Genomic DNA, 17,924 nt, shown 5'->3' with positions numbered 1-17,924 from the left:
AGTTCTTTGTAGATTCTGGATATCAGCCCTTTGTCAGATGGGTAGATTGCAAAAATTTTTTCCCATTCTGTTGGTTGCCGATTCACTCTAATGACTGTTTCTTTTGCCTTGCAGAAGCTGTGGAGTTTGATTTGGTCCCATTTGTCTATTTTGGCTTTTGTTGCCAATGCTTTTGGTGTTTTGGTCATGAAGTCCTTGCCTATGCCTATGTCCTGAATGGTTTTGGCTAGATTTTCTTCTAGGGTTTTTATGATGCTAGGTGTTATGTTTAAGTCTTTAATCCATCTGGAGTTAATTTTAGTGTAAGATGTCAGGAAGGGGTCCAGTTTCTGCTTTCTGCACGTGGCTAGCCAGTTTTCCCAACACCATTTATTAAACAGGGACTCCTTTCCCCATTGCTTGTTTTTATCAGGTTTGTCAAAGATCGGATGGTTGTAGATGTGTTGTGTTGCCTCTGAGGCCTCTGTTCTGTTCCATTGGTCTATATCTCTGTTTTGGTACCAGTACCACGCTGTTTTGATTACTGTAGCCTTGTAGTAGAGTTTGAAGTCCGGTAGTGTGATGCCTCCCACTTTGTTCTTTTTGCTTAGAATTGACTTGGCTATGCGGGCTCTCTTTTGGTTCCATATGAAGTTTACGGTGGTTTTTTCCAGTTCTGTAAGGAAGGTCATTGGTAGCTTGATGGGGATAGCATTGAATCTGTAAATTACTTTGGTCAGTATGGCCATTTTCACGATACTGATTCTTCCTAACCATGAACATGGAATGTTTCTCCATCTGTTTGTGTCCTCTCTTATTTCATTGAGCAGTGGTTTGTAGTTCTCCTTGAAGAGGTCCTTTACGTTCCTTGTTAGTTGTATTCCCAGGTATTTTATTCTCTTTGTAGCAATTGTGAATGGCAGTTCGTTCTTGATGTGGCTCTCTTTAAGTCTGTTATTGGTGTATAGGAATGCTTGTGATTTTTGCACATTGATTTTGTATCCTGAGACTTTGCTGAAGTTGCTTATCAGTTTCAGGGGATTTTGGGCTGAGACGATGGGGTCTTCTAGATATACAATCATGTCGTCTGCAGATAGAGACAATTTGACTTCCTCCTTTCCTATTTGAATACCCTTCATTTCTTTTTCTTGCCTGATTGCTCTGGCTAGAACTTCCAGTACTATATTGAATAGGAGTGTTGAGAGAGGGCATCCTTGTCTAGTGCCAGATTTCAAAGGGAATGCTTCCAGTTTTTGCCCATTCAGTATGATACTGGCTGTTGGTTTATCGTAAATAGCTTTTGTTATTTTGAGATAACGTTCCGTCAATACCTAGTTTATTGAGGGTTTTTAGCATAAAGCGCTGTTGAATTTTGTCAAAGGCCTTCTCTGCATCAGTTGGGATAATCATGTGGTTTTTGTCTTTGGTTCTGTTTATATGGTGAATTACATTTATAGACTTGCGTATGTTGAACCAGCCTTGCATCCCAGGGTGAATCCTACTTGATCATGGTGGATAAGCTTTTTGATGTGCTGTTGCAATCAGTTTGCCAGTATTTTATTGAAGATTTTTACATCTATGTTCATCATGGATATTGGCCTGAAGTTTTCTTTTCTTGCTGAGTCTCTGCCAGGTTTTGGTATCAGGATGATTTTGGTCTCATGATTTGGAAAGGATTCCTTCTTTTCGGATTGTTTGGAATAGTTTCAGAAGGAATGGTACCAGCTCCTCTTTGTATGTCTGGTAGAATTCGGCTGTGAACCCATCTGGACCTGGGCATTTTTTGGGTGGTAGGCTCTTAATTGCTGCCTCAACTTCGGCTCTTGTTATTGGTCTATTCAGGGTTTTGACTTCTTCCTGGTTTAGGCTTGGGAGGATGCAAGCGTCCAGGAATTTTCACCATATTGGTCAGGCTGGTCTTGAACTCCCGATCTCAGGTGATCCACCCGCCTCAGCCTCCCAAAGAGCTGGGATTACAGGCGTGAGCCACCGTGCCTGGCTTGCTCTTTATTAACCTTTTAGGCTCAACAGCCAAACTAGGGTGAAATGGATGAAGTTCTATCCCTAGGAGGAGAGATTAACATCTTGTGTGTGTGGTTGTTTTGGCATCACTTTTGTATCTTGCTGGGATGAGTAAAATACACAGGTCACCTATTTCGCCCGGAATCCCAAAGAGTGAATTAGGGCAGAATGTACATTTAACTCTCAGGCCAGATACACACAAGCAAAACGCTCACCTCCTGTTCTGTTTCCTCTTTGCAGTCATCCCCTCATCTATGTAGGTCGCTCAGCTCACCAGAGAAGGGCATTTGTTTGTAGTGAGCTTCCACCCACTGCATAGCCAAGCCCTGCAGGGCCAGCAGCGTGGAAAGGTCCCACAGCACGCTTTCGTGCTGTTCCTCGTCTCCTGCTTCTCACTGGATCTAGAATGCCTCTCCACAGCTTCCCATTTTCCCAGACGCAGCTAGACTGTGTCACTCAGACCCAGGCAGGGAGTGTGGCTTCTGCCTCAGTAGGAGTGGCTGCTGCATCCTCAGCATTCATGGTTTAACCTAACCTGGAGTCTCTTCCCTGGTTCTATGGGCTAGTAGCATGCCTGTGGCTGTTGCCATCCTAGCCTCCACATGTGGCCGGGGGGTTCTCGCCCATTACTGTCGCCTCAGTACATCCAGCAGCCGTGGTGACGTCCAGCAGCCGTGGGAGTGGGAGGTGGGGGATGAAGTAAGACAGAGAGAAAAGAAAAGAGAAAATAGCCTTCGTTTCATCTTTCCATTTGCCAGTCACATGACTGTCGGCCAGTTCACAGCTTGTTAAACTCGATTGGGAAAAATCTTCCCACGGCACTTGAATTCTTTCTGAAGGTAGCACTTAAAACACATGTGACTGCTTACAAATAATCTAGGAATGGCCCCGGGGGCACCTTAAGTACCAGCGACTGTGCTGATCCCCTCCTTTCCTCTGTTGTCCAGTGCATTCCATGTATTTTCTTTTTTGAGGTGGAGTCTCACTCTGTTGCCCAGGCTGGAGTGCAGTGGCATGATCTCGGCTCACTGCAGCCTCTGCCTCCTGAGTTCAAACGATTCTCCTGCCTCAGCCCCCAGAGCAGCTGGGATTACAGGCGCATGCCAACACAGCCAGCTAATTTTTATATTATTAGTAGAGACAGAGTTTCACCATGTTGGCCAGGCTGGTCTCAAACTCCTATCCAGTCTGGTCTCAAACTCCTGACCGCAAGTGATCCACTTGCCTTGGCCTTCCAAAGTGCTGGAATTACCGGTGTGAGCCACCCTGCCTGGCCAACATTCCGTATATTTAACGCTTTCACTTTCTATTTCCCCATTGACCTCCACATTCGTGGTAGCTCATGGGTGAATTGGAAGAGTATACCACCTCACATTGTAACAGCTTTCCAGGGCTTCACACCCTGGCCCGCCCTTTCTGGGGTAGGAACCCAGTTCACTTTAACCCTATGCCTGTAGCTCTGGGGCAGGGTTCCATAGGTCTGCATATTAGTGTCTAGTTAGTCTAGTTACCCGAAGTGGATTCCTGAACTGACCCTGCTGCCCCTGTTCATGGTTCAGGAAGTGTAAAGGATGTGGTCTCTTGGGTCCTTGCTAGACTAGTGCATCACTCTTCACTCAGTGCCTTTCAGCCCCTCGGTTTACTAGACCTGGAGAAAGGTATGAAGGACCTCCTTCCCTTTTTCTTTTGAGGTAATTGTAGATTCATGTAAGAAATAATACAGAGAGAACTTGTATACCCTTCATCCAGTTCCCCACAATGGTAACATCTCACAAAACTGTAGATCAGTATCACAACTGGGATATAGGCATTGACTCAGTCAAGGTACAGAACTTTCCCAGCACTACAGGGATCTCTCATACTGCTCATTTATAGCCACACACACCCTCTCCTTCACCCCTGGCAACCACTAAGCTGTTTTTCATTTCTATAATTTTGTCATTTCAGGAATGTCATATAAATGGAATCATATAGTATGTAACTCTTTAGGGTTGGCTTTTTTTCACTCAGCATAATTCCCTGGTTGTTGGGTCTATCAATAACATATTCCTTTTTATTGCCAAGTAGATTCCATTGTATGGTTGTACCATAGGTCATTTAACCATTCACTTGTTGAAAGACATCTGTATTGGATCCAGTTGGGGGCTCTGATGGTTAAAGCTAGTATTAACATTGTGTACAGGTTTTTGTGTGGACGTAAGTTTTTATTTCTCTGTGATAAATGCCTATTTATCAGCAAAGTATAATTGCTGGGTTATGTGGTATTCGCATGTTTAGACTCTGGGTTATGTGGTATTTGCATTTTTCAGAGTGGCTGTACCATTTTGTATTCCTAGGAGCAATGTACGAGGGATCCGGTTTCTCTGCATCCTCGCCAGCATTCACTAGTGTTACCATTTTTTATTTTAGCCATTTTGATAGGTATGTGGCACTATTCTATTGTGGTTTCAGTTTGTGTTTCTCTACTGGCTAATGATGTTGAACACCTTTTCATGGGTTTAATTTGCCACCTGTATTTCCTTTTTGGTGAAATGTCTGTTCTTATCTTTTGCCCATCTCTAATTAGGTTGTTTGCTTTATGACAAACCATCCATTGAGTTCACCAGTTCTTGATAGAGCTTAGATGCTAGTCTTGTTGGCTATGTGGTTGCAAGTGTTTTCGCCCAGTCTGTAGCTTGTCTTTTCATCCTCTTAACAGGTCTTTGGCAGAGCAAAAGTTTGTAATTTTCATGAAGTCAAGTATATCAGTTTTCCATTTTATTACCCCTGCTTAAGGCATAGCTCTAGATCCTAGAGATTTTCTCCTGTGTTTTTTTCATAAATGTTTTGTAATTCTGTGATTTACAGACTAAGTCTGTGACTCATTTTGAGTTAATGTTTGTGTCAGGTGTGAGATTTAGATGGAGGGTTATTTTTCCCCCCACACACATCCACTTCCTCTAGCACCATTTGTTGAAGATGCTCTCTTCCGCCGATGAATTGCTTTTGCCCCTTTGTCACGTATCAGTCAGGCATTTGTGTGGGGCTATTTCTGGGTTCTTCATTCTGTTCCATTGTTCTGTGTGTCTGTCCCTCTACCAGTATCTACAGTCTGAGTACTGTAATTAGATAGTCTTCGAATCTGGTAGACGAATGCCTCCAATTTATTCTTCTTTCCCAAAATTGTTTTCACTAATCCAGTTCTTTTGCTTTTTCGTATAAATTTTAGAATAATGTTGTCAATTTATATAAAACATCTTCCTGGAATTTTGATAGGAATTGCATTAAACTTACATATCAGTTTAGGGGAGAATTGACATCTTTACTGTATTGAGACTTTTGGTCTATGAAATGAGCACGGATTCTTCATTTATTTATATCTTTGATTCTTTGTTTTGTAGTTTTTTTGTGGGATTTTTTTTTTTTTGAGACGGAGTTTCACTCTTGCTGCCCAGGCTGGAGTGCAATGGTGCCATCTCAGCTCACAGAGATCTCCATCTCCCAGGTTCAAGCAATTCTCCTGCCTCAGCCTCCTGAGTAGCTGGGATTACAGACATGCGCCACCATGCCTGGCTAATTTTGTATTTTTAGGAGAGTCGGGGTTTCTCCGTGTTGGTCAGGCTGGTCTCGAACTCCTGACCTCAGGTGATCCACCCGCCTTGGCCTTTCAAAGTGCTGGGATTACAGGCATGAGCCACCGTGCCCAGCCTGTTTCGTAGTTTTCATCATATAAGTCCTGTGCATGTTTTGTTAGATTTCCTTTTTTAAACAAAGTGGTATTATATTTTTTGGTGAGTACATATTCATGGCTAATATATAGAGAGACAATTTTTATATATTTACTGTGTATCCTTTGACTCTGTTGAAGTCAGTTATTGGTTTCAGGGTTCTTTTTTGGGTAGATTATATTGATTTTTCAGGTTTCAAAATAGCCTTGCATTTCTGGAAAGAATCCCACTTGGTCAAGCTACGTATTTTTTTATATATAATTTGAATTATAATTGCTGCTATTTTGTTAAGGAGTTTTGTATCTGTTTGCATGTTATGTTTCCTTTTTTGTTGTGTTCTTGTCCAATTTGAGATAGGTTGATACTCGCTTTTTAAAGAATTGAGAAGTGTTCCCTCCTTTTCAATTTTTCTGAAACAGAGTGTATATAATTGGTGTTAGTTTTTCTTTGTTTGGTAGAATTCATTGGTAGAATTCTCCAATAAAACCACCTGGGTCTGGAGATTTCTTTTTTAGAGTTTAAAAGAAATACCTGCTGGGCTGGTGTTGAGGGAGCGTTATCATTTGGCAGACATGAAAGTTCCCCTTCGCTACTGGCCTTCTCTGACACCCACCATCTGGGTAGGGGCATTGGGACAGACAGCTCATTACAGTCTCAAGAGGGTGGAAGTATTGGCTTGACTTGGCACAGGTTGGGGTGGGGCCCCAGCGTTTTCTGTGGGATTTCGCTGGAGTAGAGCAGGCATTGTCTCAAAGTTTTCTGTTTTCCTAGGCATGCCTTTCTTGGTTGTTGGCTACAGAGCACAGGCTTTTCTTGGGGAGTTTTTTTTTGGTCTCTACCCATTGGCATTTTGGGTTGCTAGCTTCTTCAGGTCCAAATCTGGGATATATGAGGCAAAGAGAAACCCTTTGACTGGGAATTGACTACTCTGTTATTTGTAAGGTCGTGAGGTCCCTAGCTAATCTTTCACTCCACCTTTCAGAGTTCTTTTATGTTTGTTTTATATATCATGTTCAGGGTTTTGAATTGCACTTAATGGGAAGAATAGGGAAAGTTGCTTTTCCTGAAAGTGGATGTTTTACTCCGTTGTTTTTTAAGATCCTAACGTAGCTGCCCTGTCTGGAAGGAGCGATTCTGTAATTGCACTGTTGCTCTCTGACCCCAATTCTCAGTTGTTTTTGCAATTAGGCTCCCTGGCAGGATGACTTTCCATTTGACTTCCTGGGATTTCTGTCTTCTCTGAATCAAAGACATTTTCTCCGCCCAGTGAAAATTTCCTTCTTAGCCCCATCTTTAAAAGCAGTTAGGAGTGAGAATTGCTTCTTTTTCCTTTCACGTCTGGTGAGCTGAGCCTGTTTTAAGACCTCAGCCTTTCTCTTAAGAATACACTTTTCTTGATTTAGCTCAGTCATTATCCCCCCCTTTTTAATCTTTCATTTTATGTTTTATTTTTCCCTTGGTATCTTTTTGTATTTTTACCCCTGTTTACGTTTTGAACAGAGCCTTTCTCAGTTTCCCCAGGGTGCTTCTCTGCACCCAGCAAAGGGTCTGTCTGCCTGTGAGCACCAGCTGGGACTGTCCATCCCATGCCTCTCACCATCTCCTCTTACGCATGCCTTTAGCCTTCTGAGACTGCCAGTATGCCATGGAATAAAGGAAGGTTTGGGTGGCATTTAGTGAATTCTCTTTGCCAATTGCTACTCCTCCTCCGAGTGTTCTGTAGACAATCTATGCAGAAGTAACAATTGCCAGAGAGACTCAAAAGCACCACTTCCGTATGAACTGGCCTATGCTCAGTGACCTCCCGGAGCAGGTCTCTGGTAAGAGCTGCTTTGGAATATATGGTTTTAGCTCGAGTTTTGCCATACATTCCCAAAGCTGTCTTAAGATTTGATCACACGCTGGTAGATGATCTGGGCTGGGAACCAAAAAGGCTGCTAGGCTGAGGTTGGACTGCCTGAGTGCATCTGCTTACCCCTTGGAGGAGGCGGTGGCAGAGGGAGAGGGATCCCGAGGGCTAAGGACCTATCGGGGATCACTAGCTTCCAGGGAGCACGGGCATGAAGCAGTACAATAAAAACAGAGTTCTGAGCAGTGGACTTTTTAGCCAGTAAATCTGCCCCACTTGGGGGTTTGTATTCTGATCTCTCTGTTTAATAATCCCTGCTTTGGGGCACGTTGAGAAAAGGAAGTGGGCGAGAGACCAGAGGGAGCTTCTCTCTTCTCCATGAAGTATTTAAGAGCTGAGGACTGTTGTTTTAATAATTGATATTTTAATGTGTTGGGATGTCATTGCTTCGCCTTCTCATGAAACAATGTCTAAATTTAACCAACTATAGACTAGAAATGCTTTCTGTAATGTCTTAGTTTTAAAAATCCATTTTCTTCTTGTAGAATTTATATCAGCTGTAGAATCGCAGAATACTGTAGGTCTTTTGGCCAGCCCTTTTACTTTACAATTGAAAAAAACAAACGCCCAATTGGTGGCAGAGCTGGGACTCAAGGCGGAGTTTCTGTATTGCTGGTTCATTCTTTCCGCTTGGTCATGCTGGCTCTCGAAGATGTGGAAGCACAGGCTCTCACAGTCACAGGGACCCTAGGAATCACATAGGGGTGGATTCTTGGGGTTGCCGAAGTCACCTTCAAGAGTGTGGATAAAGGTGACATTTGCAGTGGTACTCGTTTTTGGGGATTGCTGGTTCACTTTAGTTTCAGGAACTTTCTGGGCATCATTAATACCACACACTGACTGTATTAGATTCTCATGAGCAGCCTCTGCTGCTTCTCATTTCTAGATCCTCTCTGCTCAGGCAGCTTCCTCTGGAAACCGGGGAGCTCACCTGAATTCCTCCCCTCCGTCTCCCAAAATACCATTGTTAGCCAAAGACTTGTGACCCTTGGTTTTTGGTCCTGCTCTTCTAAGTGTTTAATTTAAATTTTGGTCAAGAGTAGTCCTGTTCTAGTTTATATTTTAATGTTATCAACCTTTAATTTACCCATATTCTTTAGTAATAAGCATCTAAGTATGTGTTGGCCATATAGTTTTCTGTAAATTTGTTCATTTAACTGTCAGCTCTTCTTAGGGATTTTTTTGTGTAGCAGAACAATTGGAGGACAAAAACAGCACAACCAGCTAGCTCTGAGCAAAACGCATATAGAGCCAGTTCTGCTGTATTTGCTTGCTATTACTCCTACTTAAGTGAGATCTGAAATGAAATGCTTGCTTTGTGTTCTCAGTGTGAAACTGGACAGAAGTAAAAGCCACAAAACAAACTGGTATATTTTATTATTTTTGGATAATTATACTTTAGACAGAAGATTTTGGAACTGCTTTTAATGAGGTGAGAGTAATTTACTTAGTATCTGGGCTGACTGTTAAGCTGGTGTTTTTTCTGCCTTACCTCCCGTGTTTCACGGTGGTGTAGGCTTTTGGTCTGTTTGAATTTAAGCATAAATATATGGCCATACTTACATTTCTGTAGCCTCTCTCACTCTTTCCCATGTACCTCTCTCAGGCTATTTTTCTGCCTAAAATAAGAGCAAAAACATGTATAATTATTTTTCTTACTACTCAGCTAATTTTCCTCATCCATAGAAAGAGGATGTCAAGCTTGAACACTCTCTGATTCCTTAACAGGCCAGAATGTACCTGGTTCCCCCTTCCCTGTAGCCTGCATTTGCATGCCAGTGATCGATTTTAGTGCCAGGATTGGATAGAACAGGCTCAATAAGAGTATAGTCAGCCAGGCGCAGTGGCTCACACCTGTAATCCTAGCACTTTGGAGGCTGAGGCGGGTGGATTGCCCGAGCTCAGGAGTTCAAGACCAGCCTGGGCAACACAGTGAAACCCTGTCTCTACTAAAATACAAAAAATTAATTAGGTGTGGTGGCGTGTGCCTGTAGTCCCAGCACTTTGGGAGGCCGAGGTGGGTGGATCACGAGGTCAAGAGATGAAGACCATCCTGGTCAACATGGTGAAACGCTGTCTCTACTAAAAATACAAAAAATTAACTGGGCATGGTGGCGCGTGCCTGTAATCCCAGCTACTCAGGAGGCTGAGGCAGGAGAATTGCCTGAACCCAGGAGGCAGAGGTTGCCGTGAGCCGAGATCGCGCCATTGCACTCCAGCCTCGGTAACAAGGGCGAAACTCCGTCTCAAAAACAAAAAACAAAAAACAAACAAACAAAAAACAGTCAAACAAAAAGTACAATCATCTCTTAGTGTCCTCAGCTGTTGGCTCTAGGACCCCCTTTGGATACCAACATCTGAAAATGCACAAGCCTCAGTTACAAAATGGCGTAGTATTTGCCTATAACCTAAACACATCTGCCCATATACTTTAAATCATCTCAAGATTGCTTGTAATATCTAATAGTGTAAATACTATATAAATAGTTGTTATACTTTATTTTTTACATGTGTATTTTTTATTGTTGTATTGTTGTTTTTAATTTTTTTCCCAAATATTTTTGATCTGTGGTTGAATACATAGATGCAGAACCTCCGAATATAGAGGGTTGATTGTAATTGAGAACATGGAATGTGGGTACTTCTCAGCTTTATTTTCCTGTAGCTTTCTAATATTACCTGACTATTGAAAAGTAATGTCTACTTTAAAAAGTAACAGTTCAACCAAGCAAATAAGGCTGCCCTAGAATAGAAATTAACTGTTTATCACCTAAGTACTGAAAACATTTGTCCATTTTTAGATGACACAGGTAAAATGTCAAGAGACACATGAAACCACTTAGGTATGCTTTATTATACTTTCTTCTATTGAAAAGGCAGTAACCGTCACATTGAACTACTTTATTCTCTACTAAGCAGCCTCAGCTTGTGTAGTAGAGAGTTAGAATTTTAAGATATATTTTAATTTATTTGATTGAAAAACCTAAGGAAAGTCAGTCATTACAGGCCATAAAGAAATCCTTGTCTGCCCTCATGCTCAGTTACATCCCCCAACCCAAAGGATGTTTATTGTTTTATGAATTCAAAGCATTGCAGAAAAACTAGTGGAAGATAGTCCTTTGTGCTGTGAAAATGCATCAGCACTGTCTCCGGAAGCAGGGATGTCAAGTTTTCTATAACAGGAACAGTGAATACAACTTGAGGGAGTACAGTTAAGCAAATGATGTCATTTGAGTTTAAAACTATTGATACCATGCAAGCATCGAGGAGGAGTATGTCTCCAACCAAAATGGCATGTGTTTTTCTCAAAACGGAATGGAGCCGGCACAGTGGCTCACACCTGTAGTCCCAGCACTTTGAAAGGCCAAGGCAGGAGGATTGCTTGAGGCCAGGAGTTTGAGGCCAGCCTTGGGAATATAGTGAGACCTTGTCTGTACGAAAAAAAACAAAAACAAAAAACAAATATTGGCTGAGTGTGGTGGCGTGTGCCTGTGGTCTCAGCTACTGGGGAGGCTGAGGTGTGAGGATTGCTTGAGGCCAGGAGTGGAGGCTGCAGTGAGCTGTGATCACGCCACCGTACTCCAGCCTGGGCAACAAAGTGAGACCCTGTCTCAAAACAACAGCAATAACAAGAAGAAAAACAAACAAAACCCAAACAGAGTGGAGTCAATGAGTAGAGGAGGTAGGTAAATATAGAAGTGCGGAGTAGCTGAGTGTACGTGGCTATGCATTCATCTACAGAAGCTAAAGGCAAAGTCTCTAGTGTCCGGCACCATTCCCCAGCCACCACTTTCTCCCATTTCAGGAACTGCAAAGTACGAAAGCGTGTTGATTTGAGGCTGTGGTCCCTCTGACTCCCTCTTTCTCCTTGTACTTCTGTCTCTAAAGTGGGTGAGGAGCCTCGGCTGATGGGAACGAATGAGGCCAGAGTCTTATGGCTGGGGTGAAGACACATGATGATGATACTTTCCAGTGAATTTAAGTAATTCATTGTGCGTCTTATATGTATTGTGAAGGATAACCATTTGTAGTATGTTTTGATGAAAGATAATGTGAATTTTTTTTTCAGGTAACACTGTCTGCTTTTTAGATTTTCTTTCCATTTTCTGCCATTCTAAAAGTCATATAATCACATACTTTAGATAAAAAAGAAGCAGCAGGGGAGGGGCATTCAGGTATATTTGCTAATGATCTTCCCTGTGTGTTTTTTTGTTTGTTCATTCATTATATCCCCACCCCACTTCTAGACTCTGGTTCAAATCCTGGTTCCTCCACTTAATAGGCATGGGGCCTTGGTCAAGTTTCTTAGCTTTATTGAGCCTCATTTCCTTACTGTAAAATGGAGATGTTATCGGCTTCATAGGTTATGAGAATTAAATGAGATGATGTACTTAAATTTACTTCATGTATTTAAAATACCTAGCTTACCATTTGACTCATGGTAAAATGGTACCAGTCTGTATATTTTTATATAATATATATACACACACATGCATGTATGTGTGTGTGTGTATAAGTATGTGTGTGTATATATATGTGTGCGTATTTATATATATATATATATATATGTTTATAACATTTTTTGACTTAGTACAGAAAATGCTAACTTTATTCCCAAGTAAGTGCAAGACATTTTAAGATGCCTGTGGAAGTTCAGACATCAGAATTCCCTGCCTGGGACTGTGTGAAGGTAGACAGAAGACTTTAGTTCACAGAAACACAGGATTACCTGTGGTCACATAGATGTTAACAGGAGCTGTAATTAATGAATCTGTTGATTGGTTTTCCTTGCTGTGGCTTGTTGTAACCTTTGAAATGTTGTGTTATGAGAAAAGGAATGCTATTTTTAAGAATGCTAGCTTCATCAAAGCTGCCTGTAATGCTCTTATTTTGTGATTATAATAAACATTTTATGGGATGAAATTTGTATTTTAGTCTTTTCAGGAGAAAATCAAGAAAGAATTTTCAAGTGAGTTTCCTATTTTTCTTAGTCTAAGTCACTCAGAAGTTTTTCTTAACTGTTGTCAGTATAAACAAGTGCTTTAAATCTTAGCAAGAATCTGTATTTTGAGGCTTTCTTTGGCTTTAATACAAATTATACATTTTAGAAGATGGTAGAGAATTTGTGTTTGCACGAATGTCTGAAAATATTTAAACATAGTTTATGTCATATGCTATGTGAGGTTTATTTTTGGGGTAGAAGTAATAATTCCTCGGTTTATGTTTAAATTTTTTTGGTTTTGTGTTTTTAAAAATATACCATGTTTAGTGCCTATTTCTAAGGCGATGAAGAATAGTGTTTTGGATTTTCCTGGGTAGTTAATGATATAGAGCCTTTTCCAAAGCAGATTTTACCCTTAATTTTATTTTATACTAATTATATTTTAAGCTCTATAAAATTTTAATTTAATGTCTAAATTTATATACTTGAACTTGAGTTCATTGGTTTTAATTATAAATTATAATATGGCCAGATGATTCATTTAAAGGCCAATGTAGGTGCAAAAAGAACAAATAATTGCTGTAGCCATGCTTTTGCATTCCTGTATTTCAGATTTGAAATAACTGGTGGGGAAAAAATTGGATTCGCTTCTAATGAATTTTTATTATTTTGGAGAACGCTTTTTATGAATTGTGAGGACTGTGACCACTGTCAGGATACATATGCCTGTACACTTGTTACGATATATTAGAGTTGATTTGCTGACATAAGTTTGTAAGAATACCTCTTCTTTACCCTAAGCAAACTGCAGAAGTAACAGAATTGGAACTCTGCTAAAACTGATGTTTTTAGCTTATACTTTGAGAACAGCCTGACTATATAGCACATGCTGTGATTTAACAGGATAAAGAATTTTACACTAGACATGTAACTTTCAAGTTGACTTTTCCCTTGGGCTTAGCATCAATTACTGTAGCGTTTGAAATGAAGGATGTATAATTATCTTGAGGTTTAACCGAGGTTCTTGCATATTAGAACGTACTTAGTAGGACCAACCCTGTTTCCCCCTTTGGTTTGTTTAGAAGACTTGCACTATCTGCCAGATGCTGCTTCCTAACCAGTGCAGTTATGCATCACACCAGAGAATCCATCAGCACAAATCTCCCTACACCTGCCCTGAGTGCGGGGCCATCTGCAGGTCGGTGCACTTCCAGACCCACGTCACCAAGAACTGTCTGCACTACACCAGGAGAGTTGGTTTTCGGTCAGTATATTGTTCACTTACAACCGCACAGCATTTTGAGTGGTCTGCACACACAGTTTTCTGGGTCATACGGTGATACCTCGATTAACAGATCCTCTGGGAACCTAGCTCATTTGTAGAGTCCATCTGTTTGAATCCTCTTAATGTAATATTGGCCCTGCTGGTCCACACAAAGCGGAGGGTCATGGAGCCCGTCCTTTTAGGCACAGTCTTGCATTTGTTCAGGTGTGGCTTTGACTGACTGTCAGCATTTTTGGTTTCTATACCCTATTTAGCAGACTTTTGTTGTCATATTTTTTGCATTTTAACCCCTGCAAGAAAACCATACATTCTGCACCTCAGTATTTCCTCTTTTCTAATGAAAACAGAAATAGTGCGATGGTCTTTTACTTTTATTTTGTCCACATTGAAGGATGGGATGTATGTCCCAGCCTTGCACTCCAAATAACCTCCTCTTCCTCCCCCCTCCTCCTCCTCCCATTTCCTCCTCCTTCCCTCTCCCCGCTTCCTCCTCCCCTCTTTCTCTTTCTCTGCCCCCTCCCTCTTCCCCCCTCCTTCTCCTTCCTCTCCCACTCTTCCTCCTTCCTCTCTCCCTCCTCCCCCTTCCTTCTCCACCCCTCTCCCCCTCTCCCTCCTCCCCTTCCTCCTCCCTCTCCCCCTCCTTCCTCCCCACTCCTCTTTCTCTTCCCCTCTTCCCTTCCCCCCACCCCTTCCTCCTTCTCCTCCCTTTTCCCCCCATCTGTCCCCTTCCCCCTCCCACCTCTCCCTTTCTTCCTCTTCCCCTCTCCCCTTCTCCCTCCTTCCCACTCCTCCTCTTCCCCCCTCTCCCCCTTCAAGTTATCTCATTCCTCCCTTGTCTCCTCTGCATATCTCCACTGTGGCCCCTTTTACTGACCCCCAAGATTCTCAGATGTGCCTTGTACAACATCTGGCAAATCTTATGTTAGCTAGTGTTGAATGATTATACACTTGAACTTTTTTCTCCATCTTATGACCTTCCTGTGCCTTTTATATTTTCATCAAGAAGATTATCCCAAGAAAAATGTCATTGATACACAGTGTCTTTGTTAATAGAGGTATTACTGTTATTATATGTTTATCTTAACACAAAGTGTTTGCTTACCTGGAAACTTTGTTAGATTGTTAATATGCAGTGATTTTTTTTACCTGTAATAAATTATATTTAATAAAAATGAAGTCCAGTTGGCATGATTTGATGGTTTTATTTAAGTTTAGGTTATGATATCATCAGTTCCTGGGTGGTTCTGCCCATTTTTCCATTAATAACACTAAGCTATGAGACTTACTTCACATTTTATCTCATGCCTCCAAACCTGTAATACACAAATGTTTTATGGATTGAGATCTAGCCTGGTGGAAACCTTTGGCTTAGAAATCAAGAAACCAGTATTTTTGTACCACTTCTGCCAGTAACTAATTATGTGGTAATTCACATAGTCTCTCTGTGCTGTGGTGCATCTGTCTGTGAAATTGGTGCATTGCCTGCCTCTAGCTCCACTGGGATGTTCTTGAGTAAAAAAAACAGAATAATCAAAGGTGCCCTAGATCTGCAAAGTCCATGCAGAATAATACTTTGGTTCTTGCCATCACACTTTGAAACTATTATTAATGGATTCTGCATTTCATAATAGAGGCTCTGCAGTGACTTCCCAAGTGCTAGTCTTTGCACTGATGTCAAATTTTTCTCAAACGTTTAGTTTTTCTAATATAATGAAAGTAAACTTAGCTTGGGTATGATTAAAGGAAGTATGACTTCTGCTATTTTAGCTATTGCTGATATCTTTCCTAAATTAAAGTAGAAGCTCCACATACAGGCTGAAAGTAAACAACTCACTTGGGAAGAGACCATCCTTACTCTTCTGCTGTTTTGCCCTACTCACAGAGTTGTTCAAATTTGGTACTTTGAATTGCAAATTTCAATTTTTTACCAAAAATTTTGTGTTAAGTGTAGATTTTTTTCTCCCTGGACTTGAGGCTATATGGAGCTGGTAAAAACACGATGTATTGTGAAGTTAGTTCATGTTGACTGCTCCATTAGAAGAGAGGAACTTTTTTTTTTTTAAATTATGGGGTATTTTTTTTTGAGACGGAGTTTCTGTCGCCCAGGCTGGAGTGCCGTGGCGCGATCTCAGCTCACTGTAACCTCCGCCTCCCAGGTTTAAGTGATTCTCTTGCCTCCTGAGTAGCTGGGATTACAGGTGCCCGCCACTACGCCCGGCTATTTTTTTGTATTTTTAGTAGAGACGGGGTTTTACCATGTTGGCCAGGCTGGTCTCTAACTCCTGACCTCATGATCCACCTGCCTTGGCCTCCCAAAGTGCTGGGGATTACAGGCGTGAGTCACTAGGCTCGGTGAGAGGAACATTTTTAAACTCATTTTTTTTCCTCTGCTGCTTCAAATAATGGTCCAGGCTCACGTTTCACTGGGGCTTAGTAGCCCTGTGGCCTTGTCATGTTTTGTGCTCCCTTTGCCTCCATGGTTACTCATTTTCAGTTTGTCTTTAGCCGGAGGCGTCTAACGTGGCAGCATGGCTCTCGCCCTACTTTGTCTTGTCTTGGTGCAGTGTGCCTTGCTGTCTCTCTTCTTGCTCCTACTACATCTCTCAAATATTGATGGGTCACCCCTGGCTCCTGGTTAACTTGGCAGATGTTAAATATTGATAAAAGTCAATTATTTTTTCAGTATTTTCCTGCCTTTTGATACATTGGACTCTGTATCTAGAAAGGGGAATGGTTATAGGATTTTATACTGTAAACTTTTTTTTTAATTAAAAAAATAAGAAACTTTATTGTTATCCAGAACAGGACTTCAGGATATTACATATTTCTCAGTAGACAGGATTTTTCATAGCATTAAGATACTGCACTAGCCCTTTGAAGTCTGCCTGTCTTTGTCTTATTTACATCTCCCATTGGCCTCTGTTGCCCCCTGAAACTCCTCTTTCTCTTGTAGGCAGATGTTTCAAGACTTTTTAAAATACGCTGCTTTCGTTTCTTACGTTAAGGAGGGTTTTTCCCTTGGCCTCCATGGTGTTCTCTGGATTGAGTCATAGCCACTTCCTCTTGCTTCAAAAAATTCCATCTTTATTTTAGATACTTCCTTTTTATTTGCTGTACATTAAACCTTCCTCTCAATCCAAGTGACTTTAGGTAATTACTGCTTTTCTCTTTATTCCTTTTTGTCCTTCCCAGGTCTTTTGCCCTCTGAACACCATCTTTCTGTCCTTCTTGGGAAAATCTTCTGTTTATAGTTTATGGTGTGGTGGGTCCTTCAGTTTCGTTAATAACTCATCTACTTTTGTTTTACATAATCTTCCTCTTTCATGGGAGTTTTAGGCTTCTAGGTTTGGGAAGGACTAAAAATGATCTATTTTAACTCTTCTCATTTTACAAATGAGTAACTGGCCCAGAGAGGAGCATTAACCCGTTCAAGACAACCCATTAAGTTAACCCAAAATAGTCCAGTATGCTTAGGTGGCTCTGTTGCCTGAGATGCCAGTTCAAGTAGATAGGCTAGAGAGGCTTTCCTTTTATTCTCCTATTGTTATGTAGTGTTTCAACTTATCTGTTGCTGAACTTAATGCCTTAAGTCATTGGAAATGCTAATGCATTAGTTACGATTTTTAACAGAATGCTTGCAAAGCCTAAACGGAATGCATGCAATCCAGAACATGACACTCCTGTGTGACTTTGGAAGCATCTCCATGATTCAGAAGGGAGGTTCTAAGAATAGAAGCATCTGAAACTGTCATAGAAGTCCTGGGCACTGACCCCTGGAAACCAGGCCCTGTCTGTATTTTTCCTTCCCTGGGTAGCTCACATCTGGGAGCACATACGTTCAGTTGTAGTAGAGGTATATTTCTGGAGACTTGTGTGTACCTGCAGAGAGACCACTCTTAAATAGTTTTCAGGTGTGAACAAGGAAGACTTGGCCATCAAGTGGAGGTGTTATATGTTGCTCAGAGTCTGTGTGTGAAAAAGATGACATAGTGGAGAGATGTATCTTAGTTTTAAAGTTTGTTTTTGTTGCATTAGATTTGAGCAAGGAATGAGCTAGTTGTCAGATGATTAGAAATTCAA

The 17,924-nt window shown here is 41.3% G+C and overlaps 1 protein-coding gene across 14 annotated transcripts in view; it reads left to right on the top strand.

The window, feature by feature from the left end:
- Positions 1–17,924, top strand: part of ZNF532 (zinc finger protein 532) — a 132,242-nt gene that overhangs the window by 63,492 nt on the left and 50,826 nt on the right. For 11 of the 14 annotated variants that reach the window (XM_012446440.2, XM_012446438.3, XM_021672033.2 and 8 more), the window contains one exon: positions 13,642–13,823. The exons of the other annotated variants lie outside the window; for them this stretch is intronic. In XM_012446440.2, the coding sequence (XP_012301863.2) occupies positions 13,642–13,823 (182 nt within the window). The remainder of the gene's footprint in view (positions 1–13,641; positions 13,824–17,924) is intronic. 14 annotated transcript variants of the gene reach the window in all.

Source organism: Aotus nancymaae, unplaced genomic scaffold, assembly GCF_030222135.1.
Source record: "Aotus nancymaae isolate 86718 unplaced genomic scaffold, 86718_ANA_hifiasm-v0.15.2.pri h1tg000020l, whole genome shotgun sequence".
Taxonomy (NCBI): Eukaryota; Metazoa; Chordata; class Mammalia; order Primates; family Aotidae; genus Aotus; species Aotus nancymaae.
The sequence above is the reverse complement of the archived record's forward strand: the minus strand, read 5'-3'. Positions and strand labels throughout refer to the sequence as shown.